The sequence below is a fragment of the Mixophyes fleayi genome, chromosome 4 (assembly GCF_038048845.1).
Source record: "Mixophyes fleayi isolate aMixFle1 chromosome 4, aMixFle1.hap1, whole genome shotgun sequence".
Classification (NCBI taxonomy): Eukaryota; Metazoa; Chordata; class Amphibia; order Anura; family Limnodynastidae; genus Mixophyes; species Mixophyes fleayi.
The window spans coordinates 22,868,893-22,889,145 of NC_134405.1; the positions used below are offsets into that span (position 1 = coordinate 22,868,893).

Genomic DNA, 20,253 nt, shown 5'->3' on the forward strand with positions numbered 1-20,253 from the left:
AAAAACCCTGAACTTTTATGATTCGCACCAATAAATGTATCTGGACTGCGTAGAGGAGTGAGTCACACTATATATTAAAAACCCTGAACTTTTATGATTCGCACCAATAAATGTACCTGGACTGCGTAGAAGAGTGGGTCACCACAATATATATTAAAAACCCTGAACTTTTATGATTCGCACCAATAAATGTATCTGGACTGCGTAGAGGAGTGGGTCACCACAATATATATTAAAAACCCTGAACTTTTATGATTCGCACCAATAAATGTATCTGGACTGCGTAGAGGAGTGGGCACTGGGCACCACAATAAAATATATAAAAAACCTTCAACAGGTCTGCATTACACTACACATACGGCTGCTCCTCCATCCTCTCCATCATATACATGTTGGAGTTTTAGCGTGTGACAACCTCTTGTTTTTGATAATGTCAGTGCATTTTGAATATTTTTCAATTTGCCCCACACCACTGAATGTACTTTATCTATGATACGCATCTATCTATCTTGACTGCGTAGTGTGGTGGCCCCGGTACACAATTTGGTACCGAGGCCACAATATAATTAAAAAACCCTCCACGGGTCAGAATTCCACCAAAAAAGGGTATGGACTGCGTAGTGTGGTGGCCCCGGTACACAATTTGGTACCGAGGCCACAATATAATTAAAAAATTGGGCATCAACTGTCACCGTTGTTTAATATCTGATACACCTAAATATGGACTGCACAGTGGAGTGGCCCCGGTAGTAAATTTGGTGCCGGGGCCACAATACCTCCTCCAACTTCCAAGTGTAGTGTTTATAAAGACAGACAGCTTCGAAGTGTTATTAGTTGACTTTCTTAACCCTAAAATTGTCCCTGTTGCAAATATTCGTGCAATGGACAGTTACTTTTTTATTGAAAGACTCAAGCTTTCAAGTGTAGTGTTTATAAAATATAAACAACAATACAGTAGTTTTAGAGCACGTCAATACCTCTTGTTTTAAATTATGACAGGGCATTTTACTTTTGGTTTAATTTCTTGAATTTTTTTAAATTTGGTTTTACTTTTTGAACATGGCAAACGACTGTTGATTGGTCATATAATGCAAAAAAAAAAGGTCCAAGATGGAATTGTCCTTGGGCCCTCACACCCACCCTTATGTTGTTGAAATAGGACATGCACACTTTAACAAACCAATTATTTCAGCGACTGGGCCTACCAAACAACTTTGGCTGAAATGATTGGTTTGTTTGGGCCCCCACACCAAAAAAGCTATTCATCTCTCCCTGTACAGACTAAACAGGCTCTACTGAGGCAAGATGTCGTCCTCATCCTCAACCTCTGATTCCTCTCCCCCTACAGTGTGTACTTCCTCCTCATCACACATTATCAATTCGTCCCCGCTGGACTCCACAACCACAGGTCCCTCTGTAGTATCTGGAGGGCAGTGCTGTACTTCATTGAGGAATTGATTATTCATTTTTATAAACATCATTTTTTCAACGTTGTGAGGAAGCAACCTCCTTCGCCGCTCACTGACCAGGTTCCCCGCTGCACTAAAAACTCTTTCCGAGTACACACTGGAGGGGGGACAACTCAGGTAAAATAGAGCCAGTTTGTACAGGGGCTTCCAAACTGCCTTTTTTTCCTGCCAGTAACAATATGGACTGTCTGACATGTCTACTTGGATGGTGTCAGCAAAGTAATCATCCACAATTTTTTCTATTGTGACAGCATCCAATGCAGCGAGAGTAGACTTTTTTGCAATGGTTGGCAGGTCCTTCAGTCCGGACCAGATGTTATCAGCATCCCCGCCAGTGCCTCTTTTGGGAAAACTGAGCTTTTTCCTCGCAGCCATAGATGTGGAAGAAAATGAGGGTGGAGCTGTTGGCATGTCACGGTCCTCTTCAGAGGACAATCTCCTGACCAGCAGGTCTTTGCACAGCTGTAGACTTGTGTCCGCCGGAAACAGAGACACAACATACGCTTTAAACCGAGGATCGAGCAAGGTGGCCAGAATGTATTCCTCTGACTTTAAAAGAGTGACCACCCTCGGATCCTGGCAAAGCGTACGAAGGGCTACATCCACAAGAGCTACATACTTGGTGTAATCGCAATGGCTTACCAGCTCCTCCCTCACTTTCTCCAGCTGCTTCTGCAACAGCCTGATCAGGGGAATGACCTGACTCAAGCTGGCAGTGTTGGAACTGACTTCTCGTGTGGCAAGTTCAAATGGCTGCAGAACCTTGCACAACACGGAAATCAGTCTCCACTGCGCTTGACTGAGGCGCATCCCCACTCCTTTGCCTATGTCGTAGGTGGCTGTGTAGGCCTGAATGGCCTTTTGCTGCTCCTCCATCCTCTGCAGCATATAGAGGGTGGAGTTCCAGCGCGTCACAACCTCTTGTTTGAGGTGATGGCAGGGCAGGTTCATGGTTTTTTGATGTGCCTCTAGTCTGCGGTGGCACTGGCTGAATGCCGAAAGTGTCCAGCAATTTTGCGGGCCACCGCAAGCATCTCCTGCACACCCCTGTCACTCTTGAGGTAATGCTGCACCACCAAATTAATGGTGTGGGCAAAACATGGGACGTGCTGGAAATTGCCCATATTTAATGCCCGCACAATGTTACTGGCATTGTCTGACACCACAAATCCCCATGAGAGTCTAAGTGGGGTAAGCCACTGGGAGATTATTTCCCTCATTTTCTCTAATATGTTGTCAGCGTTGTGCCTCTTATTAAAGCCTGTAATACACAATGTTGCCTGCCTTTGCACGAGCCGCCATTTTGTAGTTGCTGCTACTGATGCAGCTGTTGCTGTTGCTGCGGAAGGGGATGCATCTACCCAGTGGGCTGTCACAGTCATATAGTCCTTCGTTTGCCCAGAACCACTTGTCCACGTGGTTAAGTGGACAGTGGGTACAACCGCATTTTTTAGAGCACTGAGGACTCTTGATCGTACTTCTCTGTACATTTTTGGTATCGCCTGCCTAGTGAAGTGGAATCTCGACGGGATTTGGTACCGGGGACACAATACCTCCATCAACCCTCTAAATCCCACTCCACTGATGGCGGACACCGGGCGCACGTCTAACACCAACATTGCAGTTACAGCCGCAGTTATACGCTTTGCAATAGGGTGACTACTATCGTATTTTGTGGTCATGGCAAACGACTGTTGGACGGTCAATTGTTTTGTGAAAGACTTAGCGGTCTTACGACTTCCCCTCTGGGAAGATGACCGACTAACAGCAGCAACAGCAGCAGTGGCAGTAGTAGGCGTACCGCTGCAGGATTCCTCGGATGAATCCCGTATTGAGGAGGACTCAGTCTGGCTGCTGACTTGGGCTGCAGGACTGAATCTGATGGAGATTGTGGAGGAAGTTGACGAGGAGGGTGTTGCTGGTGTGTATCCAACTGGACCACGGGATTTAGGTGTCCCTGTACCGATGAGGGTCCTAGCCCCAGTTCCTGAACTAACCACTGAACTATGAAGGTTATTCAGGTGACGTATAAGGGAGGATGTTCCTAGGTGGGCAAGATCCTTACCCCCGCTTATTTGAGCTTTACATAAGCTACATATGGCCATACATTGGTTGTCTGGTTTTGGATAAAAATAACTCCAGACCGAAGAGGTGCATTTTTTGGTCTTCTGACCAGGCATGACGATGGGCTTTTTCATCCCATGGACATCAGCTGTTTCCCCCCCTGGTGCCTCATTTACAATAACCACATCACCATCCTCATCATCAAGTTCCTCCACAGCGCCAGCTACATCATCAATAGCCTCCTCCCGAGCCACCTCTTCCCGTACAGTGATGGGAAGGTCAGGCTTGACAACCACCAACATCCTTGGACTCGCCTTGTGGATTTGTGATAATTTCTCTTTAGAAGGCAGAGTTGTTTGCTGTTTTGTTGCTGACAGCATAACTCACCACTAGTCATGAACACGGGCCAGGGCCTAAGCCGTTCCTTGCCACTCCGTGTCGTAAATGGCATATTGGCAACTTTACGTTTCTCCTCAGATGATTTTAAGTTTCTCTTTTTGCTACTTTTTCTTAACTTGGGCTTTTTGGATTTTACATGCCCGGTACTACGAGATTGGGCATCGGGCTTGGAAGACGACGTTGATGGCATTTCATCGTCTATGTCATGACTAGTGGCAGCAGCTTCAGCATTAGGAGGAAGTGGGTCTTGATCTTTCCCTACTTTATCCTCCAAATTTTTGGTCTCCATTATATGTAGCACAAGATACTGCAGAATGTGTGAACTTGGTAATATTGCAGTACCAATGGACTTATACTGCTGGATTGGTTTTGCAAATTTGGTTATAATTATTATATATTTTATTTTATTTTTTAATTTTTTATTTTTTTTTACTTTTTTTTATTTTTTAAAAACTTGGGAATAATGGGGAAATAACTATGCCCTTAGAAGCACAGAGCACAGGACACAGCACCACTGGACTGAACAGGACACGGCACAGGACCCAGCAGCACTACGGAACTCAGCAGGACAGAGCACAGGACACAGCACCACTGGACTGATACTGCAGAATGTGTGAACTTTGTAATATTGCAGTACCAATGGACTTATACTGCTGGATTGGTTTTGCAAATTTGGTTATAATTATATATATTTTTTTTAATTTTTAATTTAAATTTTTTTTTTACTTTTTTTTTATTTTTTAAAAACTTGGGAATAATGGGGAAATAACTATGCCCTTAGAAGCACAGAGCACAGGACACAGCACCACTGGACTGAACAGGACACGGCACAGGACCCAGCAGCACTACGGAACTCAGCAGGACAGAGCACAGGACACAGCACCACTGGACTGATACTGCAGAATGTGTGAACTTTGTAATATTGCAGTACCAATGGACTTATAGTGCTGGATTGGTTTTGCAAATTTGGTTATAATTATATATATTTTTTTTAATTTTTAATTTTAATTTTTTTTTTACTTTTTTTTTATTTTTTAAAAACTTGGGAATAATGGGGAAATAACTATGCCCTTAGAAGCACAGAGCACAGGACACAGCACCACTGGACTGAACAGGACACGGCACAGGACCCAGCAGCACTACGGAACTCAGCAGGACAGAGCACAGGACACAGCACCACTGGACTGATACTGCAGAATGTGTAAACTTTGTAATATTGCAGTACCACTGGACTTTTACTGCTGAATGTGTGAACTTGGTAATATTGCAGTACCAATGGGCTTATACTGCAGGATTGGTTGTGAAAATTTTGTGGTAATTAAAAAAAATTAAATTAGTTTTTGGTATTTTTTTAAATAACTTTTTTTTATTTTTTTAAACACAGGGGAATATTGGGGAAATAACTATGCCCTTAGAAGCACAGAGCACAGGACACAGCACCACTGGACTGAACAGGACACAGCACAGGACCCAGCAGCACCACTGACCTCAGAAGGACAGAGCACAGCACACAGCACCACTGGACTGATACTGCAGAACACAGCACAGCACAGCACAGCACAGAACTAAACAGCACAGCACAGAACTAAACAGCACAGCACGAGATCTACTAGGACAGAGGACCACCTAACACACCCTCCCTCTACCCTGATCAATGCCCGAGTGAAGATGGCGGCGACTAGCGGGGAATTTATAGGATCCGAGTATCGCGAGATCCGACAACGGGATTATGAGTCAGAGCCTCAGTTTCAGATTTGAATTTGGCGCCAATACCCGGATCTGTCTCGGATCCGACTCGGATCGGCAACGTTCGGGTGGGCTCGGATTTCATAAATCCGAGTGCGCTCATCTCTAATAGCCTCTATCAGTTGTTTGACTGTTTGTGCATGTTATATAGGTGTTCCTGTTGATGTTAGGTAACCCCTATATTTACAAATAATTTCAAAATCATAAACTATGGTGTTCACTTACTATGCGTAACGTAACTCTGTGTAAATGTCTACCCGTTTTCCATTACCTAGTTGACATGCTCTGATGAGTGTTTTCTCATTATGTATAGTGATTGCACATGACATCCTGTCACTGTAACTAGTGAGCTCATCATGCATTTATCTATAACACATTTTCATCAGTAAAAAACTTTAATCTAACTTTTTTAATGTAGTCTCAGAAATGTCTGGTAATACAGAAAAAAACTTACACATTTACTTAATTCAATAATGCTCATTGCCTTCCTTGTCATGTAAGGTTTCTAAGACAATGATGTAGCAAAATTGAGATTCTGACATATGCATATTGTAATGTTAGAAGAACTAATGCAATTTAATGTAATTTTAATTTCCCATTGTATACACCTTGCTAAAGAAACATGTCTAGTCTGTGCATTATTCAGGAGTTATGTGACAACACGAGGGACAAACAAATGTAACTCACGCTGCAACACAATATCCTTTGTCTCTTCCACAATAATAGCTCCTATGGCTATAAACCTTAAACATGAAGTTAATGCTTTTGCTACCTATCTAATGGTATACTAATTATCTTCTAAATATCCTAAAACAGTGTTATCATCAGTAAAAAATAAAACATTTCTTATAATTTTTAGATGCCTGATGCCGGGGTAGAGTCTTTTAATCTCTTCAACTGCCTCAATGTATTAAGAAATGTATGCTAGATAATGTTTTTCAACTTCATCCAGCATACAGCTGTGGCTGAAAATCCTAATATTCACTGGCTACAGAATTGTGACATATCAAGAAATAAATGTACTGATTTTATTTATTTTTACTCTGAGGTAGAGATTATTCAAATATCAGGACCACCCTTTAGGAAATCTAAATATCTCCGACCAGGTGTCCAACAATTTAATCTTTTTAATAGATAAATGAATTTTTTCCCTCTTGGATACTTCTGAAAGAAAACACAATAATTATTTAGTTTCTTCACTGCAGAACATCCACATATTCCGGTTTTCTTGTCTCCTGTGGGTACAAAAGTTTGCAAATTATTCTGCACACGTTATAAGAAATAATTAGAACTGTCTATACAACTTTATAAATATTGAACCCCCCCTGTTGGCACCAGCAAAAACTATTCTGAATACTTCTTATTAGCATTAAAAATCAACGCTGCGCAATCTATGACTGAGATCTGCATTGGTATGCAGGGTGGGGTCCAGTCCTTTGTCCGTTCGATGTTATAAACTCAGAATACAGAAAATTTTCCATATACTGAACTCCTCCTCTTGGCAAGACAAATGAAAAATCCGCCCCATTCCATCAGACGTGGGAGATGGGAGGAGAGACATTTTTTCAAAATGGCGAAACCTCAAAAAACACGAATGCATCTCTCTGACGCAGCTATAAATTTCTCACTATGTACCACTACACAGATGCTATTTTCAAAGCAAACCACTATCATTTTCTGATAAAGCTAACATAACACAGATTTTGTTTGCCGTATTTCAAATCACAATTATTTTATTTCAAAACAGCAATTCTTTTCAGTTTAAACACTGACACATTGTGTTTTCCGTGTAACGTGAGATTCGGTTCACACTACATGCCAAAAATATTATGCAATCGCTCTAAAAATATTTTAACATACATATCATCTGCAAAATCACTATTTCACTATTTAACACACATTAAAGACCTTATTTACATATTCATCTCATGCCTTTCTGCCAATTCACCCAGCAAAGTCCCTTCCAATATGGGTGTGACCCTGTCTTTTGCTATTGCTCGCTATAAAACTGACAAATACTATTTATTTACTTAATACCTCCATCAAAATTAATTTAAACACTAAATTTAATCTGTACATCTTGAAGAATTATAAAATATTTTCTGACAATATATATTTATTTCTCCTATCCTACTGTCGTTCTGAAAATTAAACACATCATTTTCTCATAACGGACTACTCTTATCACACACACAAAAAAAAAAAACTCTGGAATGCACGCTTACAAGATAAGCTTAAAAGTCTTGTAAGTCTTTAACACCTGCAACGGGACATTTATCTATGCTTTAAAACCACATTTAATCATTACACAAGTCTTAACAGGCACTACAAAAAAAATCAGACCATCTTTAGCTTATTGTCTTCACAAATCATACTTATTTCATTTCTGTAAATGTCCAGCATTTACCGCAATAGAACCAAGTATCAGTATAGATAACAGAAGTACGAAAGAGATGTATAAAACAAACACTTCACTTTTTAAAAAAACAACTCAAACCCGTTCAGTATACGCTGCGCTGGCTGTTCACTATATATTTATTTCTGCTTTTCTTTTTTTTCACTGCTCATGTCACTTATTAACAACTAATAATTGAATAGCATTTTTAACGTCTTATTTTTTTCCACTTCACTCTCATAAGAGAATTTAATCTCTCGTTACGTCTAGGTTCACCTTTTATAACATCTTTTTTATTTATTTATTTCGTTTCCTGGCATCTTATTTCTTAGAATTTTCATGCAATCAGGATTAAAACTCTATAGGCACACACTTATTTGCCCAGGGAGCCACACCCTTTCTCTCCTTATGAAAAGCAGACTTTATCCTGACTGAAAGTCTCAATTCACCAGGGATGCGTCCATCATGAGAAACCGGCATTTCTACTTGGATTTTATAACTTATTTTTTTTTCAAAATAAGTCTACCGAGTAGATCACAAAACATCATAACGCTTTCTGCCTATACTGCAAAAGCATTTCATTTAACACATTAACTTTGTAAGTCACATCTCTTAACTTTGCAAACAAGTATAAACAGTGTTATAACACTAAAACACTAAAATGTCTTTTGCCAGTTATGGGTGGCCAGTCCACACTGGAAAAAAGCAATTTTAGCAACATTCAAAACAACAATATTTTCTTAAATTACTAAGTTTCTGCAGAAACACATTTAATTAACTACTACACATTTAGCAATGAGGTCCTAGGTTACTTTACATATCAGCATCCACCCCCACCCTCTCTTCACTAACTGTTTCGGTACCTCGAAATACTTCGGAACACAGATATATTTACATCTGATACTCACCAGTGCAGAAGAGTGTAGGTCATCAAATCGTCCCCCCTTGTCGAATTAGTCATGAAAGAGAGTAAGATGTGGTATGTGATCTGATAGGACCGAGCCCCCAGCTTGTATAAGTTATTTTCTCTCTTTAAATAATAAATGAGATGAGCAGGTTTTCAAAATATAATATTTCTATAATTTATTAAAAATATATAATGCATAGATACAGCCATACTGGACGAAGCAAAAATACGTCCAGGGTCTCAAATGCCAATTGACACCCTATATCTGTTCAAAGTATTCTTTTATAGGATAATGAAACTCCTTCTTACTTTAAAAGACACCATCCCAGCTTACATCACTGCTGGCACTTTATCATTAAAATAACATGTTCTATTGGATGGTCAGCATATGGACATATCCGGAGGTGGTTGCTCAATACAATCATATGACCATGATCTAATCTGTTTTTCTCCTGAAGGGTGCAGAACTGGAAAATTACTAAAAACCTGTGTTTCATTAGTAATATTACATAAGTTGTTTTTCCAGCTAAAACTAGGATAAAGTTCATCTTTTTAAAAGTACAGGTCTTCATAATACATTGATTCTATATATTAGTGTTTTATTTGAATTCATATATATTTCTGTTAGTTTAGTTAAAATTTACTTCGACACTACCCAGATGTCTATAGGAACAAGAGAAAGTCAAAGAACATTCCTGCAGCATATCAACACACATTTCTGACTATCAAGAAAAGTAAACACAGACTGACATCTAAACTTATCCTTAACACTCCTCACATTAATGATAAAAAGGAAATAATTAGCCATTAGTTGGGGTAAAAGAGATAGTTAGCACATACAATACATTAGTTACCATTCTTGTAAGGTGGGTCCTTGTCCGATTTATCCATGTCTCCAATTTGAGATGGAAGCAGACCTCCTTCTTCCAGCTGGTCAAAAAGGCAGATGTCTGGCAACTGCAGGAATTTTTCCACCTCGAACTCCTCCACTGCTTCTACTGTCAGCAGTTCATCCACCATCTCTTTTAAGGCCCCTTCCTGAGGAAGGGGGTCCCAGATGAATTGGGACAGTCTCTGGTCTTGTGATCTACCACTCTGCAAATCCTGCAGAGTGGTACTTTACAGCTTCCCCGCATTTCCTTGGTTGATCAGCGTAGTGAAGAAGTCCAGCAGAGCCACCCAGGGCAAGCCTCATGGCAGGTGTTGGAGACCGTTTGTTGGAGTTTCTTTCTTCCTCAGCCTCACAATAATGGACCACTTGCCTGTTTAGAAGCCGTTGGCATCCAAGATCTTCGAGGGGTCCTTGATCACAGTGCAAAAAATGGTTCAAATAGGTAGAGATATCTTTGCCTGGTGTGTGAGGAATTCTAATGGAGCTCATCACCCTTCTTTTCTCTCTGTGGATGTTACAGACAAAGCAAGAAAATGGGGATTCCAGTCTTGCAGACTTCAGTGCCACAGTATCTCTTACAGATCTCTATAGAGGTGAATGTGATGTAGAATATCCCCCTCATGTAGCTCTGTATTCTGAGTGTCTCAGCCTTAGATAATCCCTTATTGATGATTATCTTCTTGCCAATGGTCTCAGCCGTCATATCTGGAATGCCTTCAGCTTCAGGACTACTGTTTGCCTCATTCAGGGTTCGAGGTTGGGAGCTCTCTTGGGGAAATGTGGCTGTGCTTCCCTTGTCCTGAAGCAGCTTGGGCGGTGGAGGCAAAGGTTCCGGACTCAGGGAGAAGCTTTGGAGCTGGAGCAGCCGAAGCCATCTGCCTGACTCTTCTTTCTGAGGCAGAAGGACTGGAAAAGCAGGTCTGGAGGAAGGAAGGTTTTTCTCAAGGGGGTGGAGCTATACAGATTTCTTCCCACTGGGCAGAGAAGAGCAGGATCTTCCGCACAGTGAAAAGGATTCTTCCACTGGGGTTGATCCGGAAGTTCTTCTCCTGGTGAGCAGAGAAGAGAAGAGGGGGATCTTCCACAGTAAAAAGGGTTCTTCCACTAGGGTCGATGCCAAAGTTTTCTCCTGCTGGCAGGTTCTAGCAGAGCTTCTTTCCCCAATTCGATCTTCCTCAACGTTTTATTGCTTTTTCTGCAGATGTTTATAGCAATTTTGCTAAGTCCTGACAAGGACAATAGGTGGCATAAAAAGCAAGATGCAGGAAGTACAGTCTCACAGTAAAGCACGAAAGATACTATGAAAGTGGTCACATGACTATTTTATCCTATTTATACAGCAGTCTAAGGCTTAAAAAAGCTTATGAGGCTGTTAGCTAGTGAGGATTCTTCTAAGTGAGGATTATTTCAAGTGTATTAACTAAATTAGTTAATATAGTAAGAGATATACAAGAGATGAACAAGAGAAGATCAGGAGGGAACCTTTTATCTGCAAACACTGCTACATGAGGACAACGTTCCACAATCAGCCGTGAGCTCTGATATCTTCCACCACCTGCATTGTCGACTGTCTGGACAATCCCTGCTGATCTGTTTCTCACACTTATTTTGGCCTGCTGCAGTTTTAATATGACTTGTTGATTCCACTTCTGCTGCTTGTATACCCACCCTTAAACCGCACTGTTTTTTGATTGAAAAAGTAGCTTTATTTTGTATAAAGTACAAAAAACACAGTTCATACGTTTCATTCAAGTGTACACAGTACACCGTAAGACATGATCATGCATACGTTTTAGTACAATACAGGGCATAAAGTACAAGACATAACATCCTACACTATATACATCAAGTACTGCACTAACCATTCAAACTTTAAAGCGTATCACGGTGCAATAAAATAACATTGGATGTGAGGGGGAGGTGGGTGAGGGGGGTAGGGTGATGGAGTCATGAGCAAAAAGTTTTTATTGAGAACAGACAAAAAGGGAAGGGTGCATAAATAGACATGACATTCAATAATACTTCATGCTGTGAAGGGGAGTGGGTTGGAGGGGGGAAGGGAGGGGAGCACAAACCAAAGTTTTTTATTGGAAATAGACACAATGGGAAGAAGGAGAAGAGGGAGACAACAATCAATTACAATCAATCATCGTCTTCATCTTCCTCAGGACTGTCAAGGGTGTTATAGTCTCTTAACAGGCTATGGATAAGCCTGCGACAGTCCTGGATGGTCATCTTCTCCCGCTTCAAGATGAGGCGGTTCCTGGCAAGCCACATAGCGTCCTTAAAACAGTTCATAAGGCACCAGGCCTCCTGGATTGCCTCAACGGTGTGAGTCCCAGGAAATAATCCATAAAATACCGAATGGTATGAAAGGTAAGTCCTGTCCTTAAGTTCATGCTCCAGGGCATCCAACAATGCCTGTGCAGTGGGGCAGTCCCAAAAGATATGCTGAGCAATCTCCCTTCTGGTAATACAAAAGGGGCAGGGAACATATCTGCACAGGTTCCGGGAGTGCATGAATGTCCTTAGAGGCAAACCCCCCTGGATGGCCATCCATGCAATGTCTTTATGTCCATTAGTCAACCTCTTAGAGGCCACATTCTCCCAAACATGTTTGGCCGTAGCCACAGGGAGCCCTGGAACAGACACCATAACGTCCTTTGCTCTGATGAGCTTGTGGATAGTTTTAGGTCTTGACAAGACTGGTTTAAGTCCCTCCAGATGGTGCTCCCTCACAAATTGTCCAACATCCAGGTAAAACCAAGGTGTAGTCCAGTTGTAAGGGAAGGAGCAGTCCCACTTGTCCCAACCAAGTTTCCTCCAAAGAGGCAGAAGGAAAAAGCTGGACATGGACTTCCCAGCAGAGCAAACGTTCTTTTCAAGGAGTGTCCTGCGGATACAGTTGCAAACAAAGAAGGCCCGCAGCATGGTGGGGATATCAGGGATCCCTTTCCCACCTTTGTGGGGCTCCTTGTACATAACTGACCGATTCACTCTGTCCATTTTGGAGCCCCAGATGAAGTGAAAGACTGTCCTCGTGATGGTCTTACAGACGGCAGCAAGAGGTGGCCAAGCTTGGGCCGTGTACTGCAGAACGGGAAGAATCTCGTTGCGCAGCACCAGTGCTTTCCCTTCGATGGTAAGGAGTCTGAGGCTCCACAGTCCAATCTTTTGCCTGACTGTCACCAGTCTCTCTTCCCAGCACTTCAGGGCCACCTCCTCTCCCCCAAACCAAACTCCAAGGATTTTGATGAAGTCCGGCTTGAGTGTGAAGGGGAATGCAGCGGGGGAGTAGAGTTTTCCGTAGTAGTTTTGACGACTCCCATGATGCCCTCCTTCCCCCTCCTGGGGGTGCCAGACTCGTTCCGCAGTTCAGTCACCGCACTGTTGCTCCACTTAGCTTGAACTTTTAATTGTCTCCCTCTTGTCCTGTGAACTTACATAACCAGATCAGTGCACCTTGTATTATGCCTTATGCTATACAATTGCCTTCCAATTTTGTCACAGTATAATCTAATTATTTTTCTAAACACACCCATCTGGTATCTCTACTGTCCTAACTGCTTCCTATTCCCTTGCTCATACTTTAAATCTTTTCTTCCTTTTTTCTCTCTTTCTACCACTGCACTCTCTCACTTTACTCACCTTTCCTGTTCTCACCTTTTCCTCACTTCACTTGTAAGGCCTTACCAGCCTTGATTTCTGTATTACTTTCACCTTTCTATTCCACACCTTCTCTAGCTTTATCATGATTTGCTCCTCTCTCACTTCTGTCCAACCTTTCCATATTCTTCCTTCTCCTCACTCCACCTCCCCCTCTCATTTCCCGTCCCCCTCCCTATTTCACTCCTCTCTTCTTTTAAGATCTGACTCGCTGCCCCCTTCACCATAATTCCCTCTCTCCTCCTTTTCCCCACTCACAACCTTTACCTCTTTGTCAGTCTGCTCCTACCTACCATCTCCCTCTCTTTCCTCCCAGGAATACTTTACCCTCATGTCACTCATACCTTCTGCCTCTCCCATTCATAAAACCCCCTATCTGCGCCATCTCCACTCCTCCCCCACCTCTTTCTCCCCTGCCACTCGTCTCCTGTCTACTGACAAGTCCCCTCGTATTTTTGCTTCTCATCCAATTCCATCCCTCTCTCCCTGTCATGCCCCTCGCTCCATATCATACTCACCCTTGCAGTCGAGCAATCCCAACAATCTCATCCACATCTCTCCTCTTCCCTCTCTTCCTCTATCCTGCGGTCTCTGAATGCCAGGTCTGTTTGTACAAATTGACTTCTATCCATGATCTCTTTATCTCTAGATCCTTCAACCTGCTTGCCATCACTGAAACATGGCTATCCCCTGAAGACACTACCTCTCCTGCTGCTCTCTCTTTCGAGGGCTTGTCCTTCTCCCACACACCCAGACCTGGGGACCGGCAAGGATACTTCTCTCCTCCTGCAGCACTTTTCGGGTTCTTTCCCCAAACCTTCCCTCTCTTTTTCCTCCTTTGAGGTACACTCTATGCGCCTATTCAACTGAGTCCACCTCCGTGTTGCTGTTATCTACCATCCTATTGGTCCTGTCTCCCAATTCCTTGATCACTTTGCCACCTGGCTCCCTCACTTTCTTTCCTCTGACCTTCCCTCCCTCATCTTGGGGGACTTTAATATCCCTATAGACAATCCCTCAGACTCTGCTGCCTCCAAAATTCTCTCCCTCTCCTCTTCCCTTGGTCTCTCTCAATGGACCTCCTCTCTCTCACACCGATGTGGCCAATCCCTTGATCTGTTTTTTTCACACCTCGGTACTGTCTCTGACCTCATTAATTCACCTTTTCCTCTCTCGTACCACCATCTCCTCTCTTTTAGCGTGTCTCCGCCCCTCTCACCGTCCCCATCCCCCAAGGTACCGCTCACCAGGCGTAATCTTGACACAGTTGATCCTACCACTTTCTCCAGCTCTCTCCCCCAGTTAGTACCACACTATATGTATCTCCCCTTTTCTTTAGGATTTAAGCTCTCAGGAGCATGGCCCTCTTTCCTTGTGTGCTCTTTCTACTATTCCATCACCCTCTGTATCTCTTGGCCTGCTTCCCTAGCCCTGTTTTCTTAGCTTCGGCCTACTTCTCACTGATTTCTACCATCACTTTCACACATTGTCCCATTAATAATTTGATTTGCATTACCATGTTAATTGTGTGTGTTTTTTGTTTTTGTGTTTTTTGTTCTTTCTGTATCATGGGTCACTGTTTTCTGTATATGTCATGTACGTAGCAGCGGACCCTTTGTGGCGTCTTATAAATGAAAGATAATAATATACTACACTTGATCTTAGCCAACGGCAGAGAATCTCTGCAAATATAGGTATATTTAAGTTAATATAAAAAAAATGTTATGTGCATGTGCACTGCAATCACTGCAATATAATTGAGTCATAGGCCAGTGGTTGCCAAACTGTGGGAACATAATTGTAGGTGGGAGGGAGTGCAAAGGCAGTGGTGTGTTTAGTACTGTAGTAAACCCTTGCTGCACAAGTGCATCCCTGCTCTCCTTTACACCTGTAATTAATTTTGTAATTAATTAATTTTTTATAACTTGTAACTTATTTAATTATTATTTATTAATTCATTTTAATTTTAATGATATGCACACTCTAATTGCCCTATGGATTTAACCTCATTCATCTAACCTCAGTTATAGGGGGTGGTTCAATAACTAGTGAGTGAATTAAGGTTAATGTGAGAAAACGCAATTTAGAGAAATTGCAGTAATAATCATGTGTTAAAACATTATTATAAATATCTAATTACTATGACTACATTTTAAGTGCACAATATAATGATTTTTTTTTATGAGAAAGCTTCTATATTATCTATTGGAGGTGTCCACCTTTTACTCCAGCACTATATGTACTTTATCTGAAGGTCAGACACAGACACATTTCTTGCTGAGTTCGCATTAGCCCACCTGTATAAAAGATTTACATATGTGTTTGAATGACTAGCCACTTTTAATTTTTTTCCTGAAAACTTTAGTAGTCATTTCTACTTTGTTTGTCATTTTAGTTTATAACTCAAAACCATGAGTTGGTTTATCATCATTATAAACATCATATAACAGTTTTTAGCATAAAAGCCTGCAATCAAATTATTCACATGTGCTGATAGAGTAGAGTGTGCTGCTCAAGATACATCCAACATTCTAATCCCCTTCCTTGTAATCTCCCACCTCAACTACTGCAACCTGCTTCTAGTTGACCTTCCCAATTGACAGATCTGCTTCTCCACTTTGTTACTCATTACACTGGCAGGGCATACCCTTCAGAATCCAACTAAAATTCCTCACCCTCACCTATAAAACCCGAAACAACCCCCCCTTTCTTACATTTTATGTCTCATCTTCAAATACTCTCCATCTTGCCCTCTCAGATCTGCCTTTGATCTACACTTCTCCTCTCTCATAATCACATCTGACTTCCATCTTTGAGTCTTCTTCTTTGCCAATACCTACTCAGAAAATTCCTGACCATATACTATCAGACTCCCAGCCCACACTCTATGAAAGCTCACCTGTTTTCTGACGTCTACTCAATAATCACCTGATTCAATCATCTCTGCATCCTTCCCACTGAGCACAGATACCATGTTGTCCTAAACACTCCCCACTGAGTCAGACTTCCTCCTCAGCTGTGCCCAACCACCAATAGATTGTATGATCTCCGGAGTAGGGCCCTCGCCACCACTATTTTACACCTACCATCAGCATTAAAGTCTTGCGTGTCTTTATTTTTATGCATGCTCTTCCCTCAATATTCAGCTTCTACTACTACTGCTACCACTACTACTACTACTACTACTACCACCAGTGCTTTTTTTGTCATAGAACTCACAGAACAGAGTTCCGGCACCTTTTTTCAACAGTTTTAAAACTAACTTTTGAACATGTAATGTTTAGTCCATGTGGACTTGAATCACCCTGTCGAGCTTAGCAGGTTGGCGCAAAATCATTAAAACGGTGCATGCGTGCTGCATGTGTGTCGAGTCCGATGCATGCGCACTTCGTCCGCGCTGGTTGTGATGGCACTGCTCGTTTGTGGCGCTGCTCAGCTTGTGATTGGTCGTGTGGTCGCGTGCTGAGAGCTTACTGCGGGAGGTGACCGTTATGTTTTGTTACACAACTGACGTTTGTGGGTGTGTGTACAGTGAATGAATACGTGATGTGAGTCCCGGCACCTTGTTTCTTACAGAAAAGCACTGACTACCACTACTACTACTACTACTACTACTACTACTACTAATAATAATAATAATAATAATAATAATAATAATAATAATAATAATTGTAGTCAATGCTTAAACCTGGCTGAGGGATATATGTAGAATTAATACTGTATTTTGATATACCTGTAGTTGTGCCAGAAATATTTAGGATTATTTGAGGCTATTGTTCTGTGCCCTGGTGCACAAATTCACTTGTCTGGTTCATCTGCATTTCAGGGATGCAGCACTAAATGTTTGCATGCCAAAATTTGGTCTTTCCTGCTTTATGGAAACTACTTCATTTGATCGTGTTTGTATATTTACAATTAAGAAAATTTGAGTAGACAACACAAACTAAATGATTATATTAAAATATGTTTATTTCAATAAAACATTATCTCAATCGTCGTAATTTCTAGGATATGCCTATAGGGTAAATGCTGTATTGAAAGTTTCTTAAATCAATTACATTATTCAAAAAGAAATACTTTGATATACTATATGCATTTTTTTTATTTTCTTTCATGAATTAATATAAAAGCTTTGATGTACATTGATGCTCCATAGGTCAAAATCTTCAGAACACATTCATCATCTCTAGAATTAATATATTTTTTTAACATAAGTGTTGCAGACTTGGCTGTGTCTAACAGCCATACTTATTTTTCCTCCAGAGAGATGTTGAAAAGGAGATAATGATTTATAAGTAGATAGCTAAGATAAATGTCTATCAGGTCTATGCTATATAAAGAAAAAAAAAATCAATGTGGGATTAATTGAAATGGTACATTGTACAGAATGGAAATGCAAATATAAGTAAAATGTATATAGTAGCAAAAAGCAAAGGTGTTAAAAGGCGAGGGCTGTTCCATGGGCACTGACAAGTTTATTTTTGTCTATGAGATATGGGGGTAAATGTATTAACCTCCGGTTTTCTCTCATTTACAAGGCAGCGCCGCTTTAAATTTAAGCACCGAAGACGCCGAACTCGCGGGACTTGACAAAACCGGAGGTTAATACATTTACCCCCTGGTCTTTGCTTAAAAAATGTATGAGCTGCATAAAAATCCTGGTTCCAGCAGTTTAAGTACATATGGTGAATTGTGTCTTGCCTCACCTTTTACAATCATCTCTTACTCATTCCTACAAGACTTATCCAGTGCTGCTTCCCACTTCTAGAAGTACCTGCAACACCCATTTAGATTCTCCCAGAGCCTTCCAATCATTAAACACTTTCTGAAAATTCATCTCTTTATTAGAACTTAACCAAATCTTTCATTTATTACATGGTCAAAAATGGGCCAAACTCCATGTCACGCTCTGGTCCTGCTTGCGGGCACCTGTGCCTTTACCTTCTCCTCACAGGTGGTGATGCCGGCATGTCCTGGCATCAGTCTCTTAGCAGGCACCATCTTGCAGTCTGATCTGCTCATGTGCAGAATTGCAGTCCTATTTGAAAACCTCCTCTCTTCCCTCAATGGTCGTGGGATCGTGGAGCACTAATTAAACCTCATGTGTTCACCTGCCTATTGACTGTTCTTCAAGCTCACTTCCTGTAGCTCCGGGATCTGGCTCCTGTCTTCCTGTGTGGCCTGCGTGGTGTGGTATCAGCCTGCTCTCCTTCAGCATTGAACCCCGCTGTTCCAGTGACTCCTCTACCATTACCTGAGTTACCTGTATCGTGTCAGCTACAGTTCTCTCTTTCTGCTGCCTCTCAGAGCTACCGCTGTTCCGTGACTCCTCTGCAGCCGTCCCAAGTAACCTCTGTGGTATCAGCCTGCTCTCCTTCAGCATTTAACCCTGCTGTTCCAGTGACTCCTCTACCACCACTTGAGTTACCTGTATCGCATCAGCTTCAGTTCTCTCACTCTGCTGCCTCTCAGAGCTACCACGTTTCCGTGACTCCTCTGCAGCCATCTCGAGTTACCTCTGTGGTATCAGCCTGCTCTCATCCAGCATTGAACCACCGCTGTTCCAGTGAGTCTCCTACCTCCTTCTGGCTCCTCCTCACCTCTCTGATGTACAGGCGCGGGCTGGGAGAGGCGTGGCTGGTGGGCACACAGGCGGCCACATCAAATGAAAAGGGATGCGGCCGCGTCATTGATGACGCGGCCGCATCCCCTGTCATGTGATGCAGCCGCCTGTGAGCTGACGCAGCCGCATCTGATGTCATCAGATGCGGCCGCAGTGGAAAGTATAGTATTTTGCATCCGGGGGGCGGCCGGCCAGCCTACCCCCCGGCCCTAATAGCAATCTGACCGAGCGGCCCGGGGGGCTGCTGCATCCCTGCCCCCCGGGCCAGCCCGCCCCTGCTGCTGTATACTCTCTCACAGGGCCACGACCTGCGGAATAGGTGCCACTAAGTCAATATTCTCTTGCGGGGGTTTCTGGTGAAAACCACCTACCCGTTAGACTCCGTGCCCGTGAGAGAACTCAGTCATATTCAGCAGAGTCCGGGGATCCATAGTTCTGCCAAGACAACTCTGACACTCCACTCTGAGCCATACTCACTCCTCTACTTTTAGCTGTTACCTTTCCATTAAATTGTAAATTGTTTAATGTGCAGGACACTCCCTAACCTTTGTATGGTTGATGTACAGATTAATTTTGCCTACCATTAACCTGTTTTATGTAAGTCCTGGTTTCTCCACTATCTAGCGCTTTGGAGCACTGTGGTGCCTTAAAAATCAAGGACAATAATGATAATAATTAAATAATACAAAAACAGATGCAGCCTTTGTGGCAAACCTCTATTTGTAAAACAAGTCTCCAGTCTGATGTACATGACCACAAGGAAAACCTAGTACTGTTAACCAATAATCCATCTGGTAAACTATAAGGTTGTAACTATGCATAGAATGGGTACAATATCCAAGAAAATTACAGAAGCCAATTGTCTCCAGGTAAAACTCTTCAAAGGCCGCATCTGGCTATGTGGTCTGGTTTAATTTAATAAGAACTCCCTGTATTAATGACAACAATTTATATATTTGTTAAGAAACACAGAGAAAAAATAGAACTAAAAACTTAACAAATCACATAGTGTCATTCATAATAACATGTTGTCTCTGAGTCTCCACTCTAATTACTTAACATAGAAATAAATTATATTATTTTTCAACATAA

At 41.9% G+C, this 20,253-nt stretch overlaps 1 protein-coding gene across 1 annotated transcript in view; it reads right to left on the bottom strand.

Moving 5' to 3' along the window:
- Window positions 1–10,000, bottom strand: part of LOC142150556 (extracellular calcium-sensing receptor-like) — a 45,795-nt gene extending 35,795 nt beyond the window's left edge. The window contains exons 1-2 of the mRNA XM_075205755.1: window positions 9,835–10,000; window positions 9,625–9,643 (exon numbers count right to left, since the gene is read on the bottom strand). Coding sequence (XP_075061856.1) covers window positions 9,625–9,643; window positions 9,835–10,000 — 185 coding nt within the window. The remainder of the gene's footprint in view (window positions 1–9,624; window positions 9,644–9,834) is intronic.
- Between the last annotated feature and the right edge of the window lie 10,253 nt (window positions 10,001–20,253).